The sequence below is a fragment of the Hypomesus transpacificus genome, chromosome 23 (assembly GCF_021917145.1).
Source record: "Hypomesus transpacificus isolate Combined female chromosome 23, fHypTra1, whole genome shotgun sequence".
Lineage (NCBI taxonomy): Eukaryota > Metazoa > Chordata > Actinopteri > Osmeriformes > Osmeridae > Hypomesus > Hypomesus transpacificus.
This window is the reverse complement of record NC_061082.1, coordinates 17846348-17858976: the sequence shown is the minus strand read 5'-3', so window position 1 is coordinate 17858976 and position 12629 is coordinate 17846348. Positions and strand designations below refer to the sequence as shown.

Here is a 12629-nt window from a genome sequence, read left to right as displayed (position 1 = left end):
AGGCAAGGCAAGGGAGGAGTTCACTGCATTCATCAACACTGCCCTCACCTACATCGAGAAATGGTTTGACTTCTCTGACAGCAATTGGCTTCACTGTCTTCTACCCCTCTCTCTCCATGGCAATTGGCAAGTGCCATTTTGGTGGGGTGAGTAAGGCGCAGACCTCTCATGTTTAATCCTATTTTTTGTTAACAGTGTCTGGAAGTCTCGACTTGTAAACTCAGTGCCGTTATCTGAACGGATACACTTGACTTCTCCATAAGGAGCTATGTCTGCTAAGAATCTCTCTGTAGCTTGCACTGTATCACTCTTGGATTTTAGGAAGTATACAAGCATAGTGCCTGAGTAGTCGTCTGTAAAGGACTGTGCATATCTGTGTCCTTCTATGCTTGGTGTCCGCATGGGACCGGCTAAGTCGGTGTGGACTAGTTCTAGGGGCTTCTTTGCCTTCCTATCTGGCTCCCTATTTCTTGTCTGGGTGAACTTTCCCTGTGTACACACATCACATGACTGATCAAACCCTAATGCACCTCCCTTAATCTCCATGCCTTTCACAACACCTTGCAGCTTTTTTACATCTTCATAATTACAATGACCCAATATTTCATGCCACGTTTGCATATCATGACACCCTTTACATTGATCAACATCCTTCTCAACAGTTGGTAAGTAGTACAAGTTTCCCTCCTCATGGATGTCAAACCTGCTACCACCCTTGGTGACCATGCGACTGTCCCCCTTTTTGAAAGTGATTGTCGCTCCTCCATTTGTTCCTCTTGCCACTGAGAAGATGTCATGTGGGTACGATGGCATGTAGAGCGTATCTCGTAGCTGCACTGTGTGTTGTCGTCCTGCGTTGTCTAGAAAATGTATCACCGCCGTTCCTCTCTTTTGTGCTATTCCACTGCATTTGCTTCCGTCTGCTAACTCCACTGAGTGGGTCGCTGACTGGAACGAGTTGTCAAAGCTTTTGAACTTGTTGATGTCATTCACAATGTGGGAAGTCGCCCCCGCATCCACCATGATGCCTTTCATTTGCATGTTACCTGCTGGTCTATCACTCTTGACATAATCGGCCTTGAAGAAGTGATCTTGGTCGCCATCTTGCTCCTCTGCAACTTTTCTGACGCCATCTTGTCCCCCCTTTTTTTTTACAAAGTGACTCTGCATGTGTATTGTTCCTACAGTAATTGCACCACACTTTTCTGTAACATGTTCTCGCCCTGTGTCCCTTTATTCCACACTTGTAGCAAGTAATGTTGGCATCTTCTTCTTTTCTGTTATTATGTGGCTTGCTATAGCCTCTGCCCTGTCTTGTGTATGTTTTCATCACATTGTCTGTAGTTGGTTCTGTCATTTTTCATTTTCTCTGATTCCTCATAAACTCGTAGTCTTCTTTTGAAGTCTGCAAATGTAACACTATCTTCATTTTGTGTCACATGGACGGCTAGCGGCTAAAACGAGTCTGGTAGTCCGCCTAGCGTCATGGCTACGATCAGTCCATCACTTATGGTCTCTCCTGCCTCTCTTAATGCTGTAATGATGTTCTCTGCTCTTATCAAATAGTCAGTGACAGTCTCACTGTCTGCCATACGCAGTTTGGTTAATGATGTGTACATGTTTATAATCCGTGGCTTGCTCTTCCCTGAATAATGTTCTTTGAGTATACGTAGGGCTTTCCTGCCATCATAAGCAGCCTCATGTCTGATTAGCGATAGGCTTTTATCGTCTATTAGCCTTACCAGCTCGGCATAGCAGTCGGCATTCTTCCGACTATCTTCATCACTTGCTTCACCTGGTTCTCGTAAGACAGTCTCCTTTAATTTCAGAATATGTAAATATCCGAGGAACCGCGTTTCCCAAAGGTCAAATTTATCCTCAGACCCATCGAATAAAAGCTGGGATGCTGGAACTCCTGTTGCTCGGTTAGCCATGCCGCCAATTTCTTCTAGCATCTTCTGCAAGCTAGGTTAGTATATCGCGTTATACGTCGCGTTAAACTTATTCACGCTCGCTTATCTTCAACTCTGGGCCCTTAACCTGTTAAGTTATCAGAGTTGCACTGGCATAATTTAGCGTAGAAGTATGAGCGGTGCGTCAGTTTTGTAAGTATTTATTCGTTATTCTGTGCACCGGCTATGTCCAACCGTCTCTGTGCATCATTCAAGAGAACTCAACAACATACGTCATACGCGTCATGCACGCAGATCTCAAACACAACAGCCAATGCTATTACCGTAATTTCTAAAACTGGTTGTTCCCATCCTTGATTGTGATTGGCTATATCGCGTTCCATGCCGTTGTAAAATCCAGCATAACCTCACAGATTGTCCTCATAACATTCTTTAACACTCCATATTACTGCGCATCGAATATTTCAAATGTAAAAAGACGGCAAAGATGATCTGGCTGTTGCGTGGCAACGATTTATATAGGAACTATACTTGTAGTAGCGGAAGAATGACGGTTTATTATTAAACTATTTTGTTTCTAATTGTTTTTATTGATGAAACCATATCAAATATTGTAGTAACAGTTTTAGAAAAGCAATAAGCCCCGCGAGTCCGTGGTTTACGCTGATTTTAGAACAGGTAAGGGGGTTTTCGGCACTCCGCTTCGCGTCGTGCCTAACTACTCCACCTAACCTGTTCTAAAATCAGCGTAAACCACGGCCTCTTGGGGCTTATTGCTTAAATAAGAGCGTCATCCATAATGATAATTTAACACAAAGATCCTTCTGCAAACATTATGATTATTGCTAGCTAGATAAACAAGCTTTTTACCTACATCTAGCACTAGGCTATACCATACTTTATTTACCCATTACAAGTGGAACAGTATTTGTTGATTTCTTAATCTGGGTCTGAAATATGTTGTGCTTTTGGCCGTGTTCAGATTTATGCGTCTGTTTCAGGCAGAAAGAGATGACAAAGATGTTTTTTCCAAGTAGCTACAAAATAAATTGCTGGTGTTTTTTTTATTGCCACAACAACCGTGAGCTAATCTGGAGTTAACCTTAGCTAACATGCTAGTTTGTCTAGTTTGTCTAACATTGTCTTCCTATTTAAATAAGGTTGCTCAACTTGTAATTTTGGCAATTCGCAGAATTTTATTGTTACATGTTAGTCTGTAACATGAAGGCAAAACTGATTCAACCATTAAAACCATATATCCTCTGAAAGCTTATACCCTGTAGGATGTTATCTAATGAGACAAGAGACACGTTCATCTCTCCATATTAGTATGCTGCCCATGCATAATAAATTCGGTAGTGGTACATGGAGTAGGCAAGATGGCTGATACTTTTTTGGGCTGTGCCATTTAGGGAAACTGATTCAACCACCTAAACCATGTATTTTCTGAAAGCTTACATCCTAAGGATGTGATCTGTGGAAAAGACTACAGGTTTGAACACAAATTTGATCATTTCTGAACTGTCCAGTCATGCTTTAGGGAGATGCTTTTTTTAATGTAGCCTACATAATTATTAGGCTACTAAACCTATACCAATTCTGAATTTTATATGCTGATAACATGATTTACATCTCAGAAATCGTCATATGAAAAATCTACATTAAGCTTATTATTATCAATATGAAAGAATGCTCAATGCATCTCCATGTCTCCTGATATAGGTGGTAGAGATTGAGAGTGAGCCAGAGGCAGGGGCAGCATGCAGGGGCAGTGGAGACGGCTCTATTGCTGAGGTGAGTGCTGAAAGGTGACAGGTAGTTGAAGATGTCCCATTGCTTATTGGGAAGTTTAGTTTTCAAAATATTTGGCCAGCCCCTCAGTATATGTATTACAACTATGGTAAATTGCTGTGGTAAATGCACCAGAATGCAGGAAATTGCATCTACATCTTTAAAAAAATTCTAGGTGAACAACCCCCAGACCCCCCGCATAATGTGTCCCCCCCACTCTCAAAATGCTGCTGACGCCCATGGCTACAGTACTGTCTTCAATGCCACACATTGCCACAGCTATGGCTTTATTATGTCTATGGCTGTTCTTTAATGCTGCAGAATGCTCCATTTACTTGAATGGTGCATCCCAACGATCTGCGGTGAACAATTTTCTCATATTTGACCGTTGCTATGCACATTTGACCGCTGTCAAGGGAGGTGGCCTTTTTGCCTCGGATGGCGAACAATTTCTATGCTGATCAACAATACGAATGGTAACAAATACATTGTAAAAAGACAAACTGTGTTAAGTTATTTTTATTGGCAAGTAGCCGTGTAATAAGCAGGATAATGCATAGAACGCCGGTCATTATTGGGAAAATAAGCCCCTTCAGGGCGAAACAAAACCCCTCCGCTTCTCGTCGAGGTGCTGTTCGCCCTGTCGGGGCTTATTTTCCCGATAATGACCGGCGTTCTATACATTATCCCTTGCAAAAGAAACATTCTCATTTCCGGCGCTTTCAAACAATCAGTGAAGTGTGGATAGCAACAGCAGCTAGCTTGCCTCTAGCAAACTGCTTTTGAATTAGCCATGTACCCCTTAATGAATATCGAACTTATTTACGTTTTGGGGGACTTATTTTCAGTTAGCAGACGGTACTATTTGAATCGCAATTCCATCTGAAATATTGCCAGTGACAACGTTGTTACAGTAGCTTGTTTCAAAGGGGGTTCCTTGTTTCAAAGGGTGTTCTTAATGAATCATGCAATATGAGTAGGCTAAATGCTTGAAAATATCACTAGAAGGGAAAACGGACCCACCTGCAACCGACGCAAGTAAGCACACCCTACAATTTCCCCAGAAATTGTACCCTCTCTAGTCTTGTACTTATTATTCAGTATTGAAGTCACCCTGCAACCAACCCATGTCATTCAGTTGACTATCAAGTAAGACATTTTGATGGCTTAATGACCCAAGCTTGCATCAATAAACTCAGTCAAACCTTTTCAATTGTCTCTGCATTTCCTTGGCCACCGATTGAAATCATCACAACAATAACCATCTCTCTATTCTCCATAGGGATTGTTTTGCACTACTACTGTCACGATCATGATTATGATCTATACACATTACATCACCACATTACTTCCTGTGTTTTCTTTAACATTTTCATATGCAATTCCATTCTCTCCTTATACAGTTTCATACTTATTTTATACATCTATGTTTTTGACTAATGGCTTCAAATTTCAATTGTCATAAAGGCGACTCTGGAATTTAGCTTTTTTGTATGTTAAATCTGATTAGTGAACTCATAGACAGAGCAGTTCAGGTAGGTGTCAGTATGGAGGCTTGCAGGAGGTAAAGTGTTCGGTAGGAAATTCTGACATGGTAGGATGAATCGACAGAACACCAAACTTTCTGATAAGCAAAAGTCAGTCATTTGTATGAGAGAGCGAGAGAGAGAGAGAGAGAGAGAGAGAACGAGAGAGAGAGAGAGAGAGAGAGAGAGAGAGGGAGGGAGAGTCTAAGACGTCATTGACATTTTTAGCACCTGTTTCACTAACGTCCTCCTCCATATGACATTGTCCTCAACTCTTTATTCAAGAAACACACTGCAGGACTGTAAGTGACATCATTCAAACACATCCTGGTCTAACAGTACTCACACTCTTGCAAGGCCTTGATTGTAATTTAAAAAATCAGTGCAGCTGCTTATACTAAATAGTATTGTAAGGTTACTCAATGAATTCAATTCAATAATTGGTCAGAACTGAGAGTATTAAACAGGTACTGCTTTTATACGAGGGTTGTAGACAGCAACTTTTTACTGTGGAACTACAAGTAATATTCTACCCCCAACCTACTATGGTTCTCTTTACATTAAAGACTTTTTCTTTCTTGTGCTTTTCATACAGAAACTCAAAATTTGGTTTCTAATCTGCTTCAGTTTCAGACCATAAACAAGCGGGTTTAGAATTGGAGGAATAACTAAAAATTGTACCGCCATGAAATTCTGAAAGTTTTGTGATGTGTCCGCAGAACCATATCTACTGTACAAAACATCAAACAGCAGAGCAACTGCTACATTAATTAAGGACAGTAAATGAGGCATGCAGGTCTGCATAAACTTTCCCCTCTTTTCAATTGACTTCAAACATGAACTGATAAGATATGCATATGAACAAAAAATTAATATTATATGTGCAACATAGAAAAGAATAGCAATATACCCTATTATATTATTTGCTGTAATTGAAGAGCAGGAAAGTTTAACAATAGACCAGTTTGCACAGTAGAGCTTCTCTATGAGTGATCCACATAACCTCAGTTTGCTTGTTAATATAGCAGAAACAGTCAATATAAAGAAAACAGAGAGCCAGGGATAATAGACTAACACAGTGATCCTCTGTTTAGTCATAACAGAGTGATACTCCAGTGGTGTACAGATTGCCACATACCTGTCATAAGCCATCACTGCTAGAATAACAACATCTGCACAGGAAGAAGAATAAATAACAAAAGTTTGGATAATACATCCTGCATGAGAGATAACCTGCAGATGACACAGTAAATCAAAAAGGAATTTAGGATAAAATCCTGCAGTCCCAAACAGGCCACTGATGCACAAGTTACACAGGAAGATGTACATGGGCTGATGGAGGTTTTTATCCAGGACTATCGTCAAAATGAGGGCAAAATTTACTAGTATAATCACACAGTAACACAGTAAAGTTAGAGAGAAGAACGTGGCTCTGTGTTCCATCATCTTATCAAACCCAGAAAGAGTAAACCATGTCACTGTTGATGCATTGTCACTAAAGGTCATATCTGTGAAGAAATCAAAGGATTTAAAAAGTCAATCATCTTAAATGTAGACTGACCTGAATAAAGCAACTTGTATCAAAATTTGTTTATGCATAAAGGCATACAGCGCAACTTTGCAATATCTACAATGGTACATGAGAGTAAAATAGAGAACAAATATGTACAAACATGTACATTACCTGGTGTTGGGAGAGACTATTGATGAGATCCTAACCCAAAAGGCACAAAACACATAGTGGCATTTTATGCCTTCGAACACGATTAACTCATACCATGTGGATGGACAGGGAATTCAGGCCCTTGACACCGTTTGGATTTGAAACGGGTGAAGGGCGGAGGGGTGTGGCTAAATGTGCTCATACTGTAAACCTTTAGAACTCTAATGAGAAGTTAAAAGAAATGTATATGCTTGAATTTAATGTGTAAGCTTCTCTATATTACCAAGTTATTTTTCTAGATATAAGGAGTTGTCAGGTATATGAAAACAGCAGCTGGTGCTGTTCACCTTACACAGACCCCCCTTAAGAGCAGAGGTCATGGCCAATCCCAGATTTATCTATTTATCAAAAAGGATGAGTTTTTGTGTGTATTAAGACTTCTCTCTTGGAGTCAAGAGGTTACTTGATGTACTCTATTTATTTATTTATCTGTATATATATATACAGACACTTCTCTTGTTTTTTTTCATTCCAGGGTATTTAAATCACCCTGTAACCAAGCCATGTCATTCCTTCGACCACCAACTGTGAGCCTTCTATGGTGTAATCATCAAAACTCGCATCAATAAACTCAGAGTCGACCCTTTTCAATTGACTCTGCATTTCCATGGCCACGGATTGAAACCATCACAACAATAACCATCTTTCTATTCTCCATAGAGATGGTTTTACACTACTACTGTCACTTTCATGAGTATGTTTTATACACACTACATCAACACATACCTTCTTGTGTTTTCTTTCTCACATTCAATTCCATTCACTTTTTATACAGCTTTATACTTGTTGTCTACAATTATACTTTAGATTACTTGCTTCATAGTTCAGATAGGTGTCAGCATGGAGGCTTGCAGAAGGTAGAGTGTGTGAGTCTGTAGCAGGGTGCAGGTGTCCTGACATTTGAACCCACCTGTCAGATTGTCCTACCAGGGTTTATGGCACATGCCCACACCAAGGTCAGGGTGACAGTTAGTTTAGCGCTACGGTAGGAAAGTCTGACAAGGTAGGGTAAAACGGCAGAACACCTGCATTCTGATAAGCACAAGGCAAGTATTTTCTATTACAGTTTGGATATGTAGATCCACGAGGTGCCGTTTGTACAGGGCCCTGTTTCTTCACCAAAGACACTCTCCACAGGCAGAAGAATTAATGACAAAAGTTTGGATTAAACATCCAGCAGAGATAACCTGCGGATGAAACAGTAGATCTAGAAGGAACTTGGGGTAAAATCCTGCAGTAAAAAACAGGCCACTGATGCACAAATTACACGGGAAGATGTACATGGGCTCATGGAGGTTTTCATCCAGGACTATCGTCAAAAAGAGAGCAACATTTACTAGTAAAATCACACAGTAACACAGTAAAGGAAGAGAGAAAAATGTGGCTCTGTGTTCCATCATCTCATCAAACCCAGAAAGAGTAAACCATGTCACTGTTGATGCATTGTCTTTAAAGGTCATATCTATGTATAAATCGAAGGATTAAAACCGTCAACCATATAGGCTGACTATAGTATAAATACTAATATGTTAAGGATGCACAATATGTAACGTGTCTGCAAAGAGACATACAGTGTAACATTGTAATAGCAATCAATACAACACAAACATGTATGTTACCTGGTGCTGGGACACACCATCGATGAGATCCTAACCCTAAAGGCACCCTACATGTAGCAGTATTGTATGCCCTCTAGCACGATTACCTCATACCATGTGGATGGACAGGGAATCCAGGCCCTTGACACCGTTTGGAATCAGAATTTTTTATCACAGTTTGGATATGTAGGTCCACGAGGCACCATTATAACAGGCCCCTGTTTCTTCACCAAACACCGTTTTCACACTGTTATCAGAATCAGAAATGGGTTTATTCGCCATGAATGTTTACACAGACAAGGAATTTGCTTTGGCAGGGAGGTGCATACAATAGAGTACAGTATGGCAGTATGGCCATCATTGGTCGGAACTGCAAGCCTTAACAGGTAATAATTTTCTAACAAAGTGGTTAGATATCAAAAGTATACAGAGGTATTTCAATCACAATTTCCCCCAAACCTATAATTGTTGTCTTTACTTTAGAGACTTGTTCTTTCTTTTACTCGTGCAGAAAACTCGATTTCTAATCTGCTTCAGTTTAAGACCATAAATAAGCGGGTTTAGAATTGGAGGAATAACTAAAAATTGTACAGCCATAAAATTCTGAAAGTTTTGTGACACATCCGTTGAACCATATCTACTGTAGAAAACCTCAAACAACAGAGCACCTGCTACATTAATTAATGACAACAAATGTGGCATGCAGGTCTGCATAAACTTCCCCCTGTCCTCAATAGACTTCAGACATGATCTGATAAGATATACATAGGAACACACAATGAATGTTATATGCCCAGTATAGAACAGAATGCCAATATAACCTGATATGGTGTTTGGTGTGGTTGAAGTGCAAGATAGTTTAACAATAGACCAGTTTGCACAGTAAAGCTTATCTATATGTGATCCACATAACCTCAGTTTACTTGTTAAAAGAGTGATAACAGAATTAACACAGAATGTAGAGAGCCAAGGATAAGAAACTAACCAAGTGACCCTCTGCCTGGTCATAACAGAGTGATAAACCAGTGGTCTACAGATTGCCACGTACCTGTCATATGCCATCACTGCTAGGATTACAAAGTCTCCACAGGCAGAAGAATAAATGACAAAAGACTGAATGATACATCCTGCATAAGAGATAACCTGCAGATGACACAGTAGATCTAGGAGGAACTTGGGGTAGAATCCTGTTGTGCCAAAAAAACCACTGATGCACAAGTTACACAGGAAGATGTACATGGGCTCATGGAGGTTTTCATCCAGGACTATCGTCAAAATGAGAGCAACATTTACTAGTATAATCGCACAGTAACACAGTAAACTAAGAGAAAAGAATGTGGCTCTGTGTTCCATCATCTCATCAAACCCAGAAAGAGTAAACCATATCACTGTTGATGCATTGTCGATGAAGGTCATTTCTGAGAAGAAATCAAAGGATTAAAAAAGTCAACCATCTTAAATGTAGACTGACCTTAATATAGCAACTCATATCACAATATGTATATGCATAAAGGCATACATTGTAACTTTGTAATATCTACAATGGTTCAAGAGAGAAAAAGAAAGTACAAACGAATATGTGTACGTTACCTGGTGCTGGGACACACCATCGATGTGATCCTAACCCTAAAGGCACCCTACATGTAGCAGTATTTTATGTCCTTTAGCACATAACCTCATACCATGTGGGTGGACAGGGACTCAGGCCCTTGACACTGTTTGGATTAGAAAGGAGTGAAGGGAGGAGGGGTGTTGCTAGATGTGGTCATACTGTAAACCTTTAGAACTCTCTAAGAAGATCGAAGAAATGTATTCCTAATGCAGAATTTTCATGCTGCATTTCATTATCCACTACTGTTTGTTACTTAGTGTATACAAATATAGTATGTTTTGGACTATTTGTGTCAAGTTTCAGTATTCATAGCGGGGAAATGTGAAATTTGACCTGTTTTGTAAATCTGTTAAAATCTTTAAACTAATTGTAAAAGTTGTTCAGATAGGTGTCAGCATGGAGGCTTGCAGAAGGTAGAGTGTGTGAGTCTGTAGCAGGGTGCAGGTGTCCTGACAGTTGAACCCACCTGTCAGATTGTCCTACCAGGGCTTATGGCACATGCGCACACCAAGGTCAGGGTGACAGTTAGTTTAGTCCTACGGTAGGAACGTCTGACAAGATAGGGTAAATTGACAGAACACCTGGCATTCTGATAAGCACAGGGCCAGTATTTTCTGTCACAGTTTGAATATGTAGGTTCACGAGGCACCATTATAACAGGCCCCTGTTTCTTCACCAAACACCGTTTTCACACTGATATGAGTCTGTTATAAGAAAAAATACAGAAAGAGTCATAGAAAGTCTGAGACTTGTAACATCATTGACATTGCTGGCAACTGCATCAATGAAGTCCTCTCTCCATAAAATGTCATCTTCATCTCTTTAATCAGGAAAGACAATTAAGGATTTTAAGTGACATCATTAAAAAACATCAGAATCTAACATAACTCACACACTCAAAAGGTCATGGTGGTATCTGTAAAAAAATATGATAATATAGATAAATAAAAGTATAGAACATACATTCACCTCCCTAAAAGTTACTGTAAGAACCCAGTATAGCTGCTCATTCTATATGGTGCAGTAAGGTTGCACAACATGCAACATGACCAGGTTCATTTGCAGTGAACACGGACTACCTAATTTTGAATGCTAGCCTTTAAAGGAATCCTTTTGAGAGGAATGATAAACTCAACATGAGATAGAAATGGTCTGAACTGGAAAAATAACCTCCTCATGCCATGTGGATGTACAGAGGTTCTTTGACACCTGTTTGTATTAAAAAAGATTGACGTGTGTTATGCTGAATCCCGTTATAAAGTAACTATAAAGAATACCCCACAGAGACACTGAAGCAGGAAGATAAAAGTTACAATCTACATATTGCCACATAACTGTCATAAACCATCCCTGCTAGAATAGAAAAGTCTCCACATGCTGAAGAATATATTATAAAAGTGTGACAAACACTGACTGTCACTTATTACGAAGGTCCACAGGACGCAGGCTAATCAATTGAATGACTATGCAGAGGCAGACATATAGCAAAATACAGTACGGTTTATTTAATAAATATCTGGTCGCTGATGTTGAATGAGATTACAAAACAATAATTCACACATACATTCACACACTGCCATCAAAGTAGCTCCCCACCAGGGTAAACAGGCCAAGAGTAACCAGTAAACACAGTCTGACAAACCAATCCCCAATGAAAGCAACACTATCTGGATTAACACACTACAAATCACTCCATTTAAGTGGACTAACAGAATCCAGAACAATGTGAGTCAAGGCTCAAACACACTCCACACAATAGTGTTTGGGGATCTCAAAAACACACAAAATATCAGACAGTAAATTCACTGGACCTAATGTATCCAGAGGGTGGTAACACAAAGGTGGCAGTTAAAGGACACACATTCATACAAACAAAGGTAAACAAAAACCCAAAAGAAATAGGTGTTGGTGGTTCTCTCACAACCTATAAATCCAAACAAATTAATGTAAGGGAAAACAGTGGTCAACCACTTCGCTATGCGTGTCTTTCCTGCTAAAACACAAAAGACATCAGGTTCAGACTGATCTGATACACATTACACATAATAGAAAAGAAATACACAACTAAAACCCTATACCTTAGTCAGGCTTCCCGCACACAAACCTCAGCCAATGCGCCAGTACACAAGCAACGCGCAGTCTGCAATGACAGATTTAAATGTTGCGTTAAACAAGCGCTATTGTAAGCGCTACATAAAACAGATACATCGAAACCTACCAGTGTTCTTCCAGCGATACACAACCACGGGCAACACGCGCCAAACAATTCAAAACGACTTAGTTCAGGCGGAAACTGCGTATTTATACACCCCACCCCTAAGAGGGCATGTGCCCAACGCGCTGCAAGTCAGCCCTACCACAAAAGCTTGAATGTAACATCCTGCACAAGAAATTACCTGATGATGAGACAGTATCTAGTAGGAACTTGGGGTAAAATCCTGCAGTACCAACTGATGCACAAGTTAC

At 40.0% G+C, this 12629-nt stretch overlaps 2 protein-coding genes across 4 annotated transcripts; both read right to left on the bottom strand.

Annotated features, from left to right (window-relative positions):
- Positions 1 to 5785: 5785 nt before the first annotated feature.
- LOC124485948 (olfactory receptor 5M11-like) lies at positions 5786 to 7368 on the bottom strand. The gene is made up of 2 exons (XM_047047853.1): positions 6915 to 7368; positions 5786 to 6738 (listed from the first exon to the last, which is right to left on the bottom strand). The coding sequence occupies exon 2, from the start codon at positions 6734 to 6736 to the stop codon at positions 5786 to 5788; it is 951 nt and encodes a 316-aa protein (XP_046903809.1). The 5' UTR covers positions 6737 to 6738; positions 6915 to 7368.
- LOC124485597 (olfactory receptor 2K2-like) lies at positions 7361 to 12423 on the bottom strand. Of its 3 annotated transcripts, XM_047047298.1 has the most exons (3): positions 12382 to 12423; positions 12242 to 12303; positions 7361 to 11079 (listed from the first exon to the last, which is right to left on the bottom strand). In XM_047047298.1, exon 3 carries the CDS (start codon positions 9965 to 9967, stop codon positions 9026 to 9028), a length of 942 nt encoding a protein of 313 aa, XP_046903254.1. In that variant the 5' UTR covers positions 9968 to 11079; positions 12242 to 12303; positions 12382 to 12423; the 3' UTR covers positions 7361 to 9025. The 3 variants fall into 3 exon arrangements, 2 of the variants coding, with proteins under 2 accessions (XP_046903254.1, XP_046903255.1); XM_047047299.1 differs by lacking the exon at positions 12242 to 12303 and having other exon boundaries at positions 7361 to 10867; positions 12382 to 12419; XR_006958077.1 differs by lacking the exon at positions 7361 to 11079 and adding an exon at positions 11091 to 12156 and having other exon boundaries at positions 12242 to 12415.
- Between the last annotated feature and the right edge of the window lie 206 nt (positions 12424 to 12629).

Excerpts from the sequence above, each read along its gene's own strand:
- LOC124485597 (XM_047047298.1), bottom strand. The coding sequence starts at position 9,967 with ATGACCTTCATCGACAATGCATCAACAGTGATATGGTTTACTCTTTCT.
- LOC124485948 (XM_047047853.1), bottom strand. The coding sequence starts at position 6,736 with ATGACCTTTAGTGACAATGCATCAACAGTGACATGGTTTACTCTTTCT.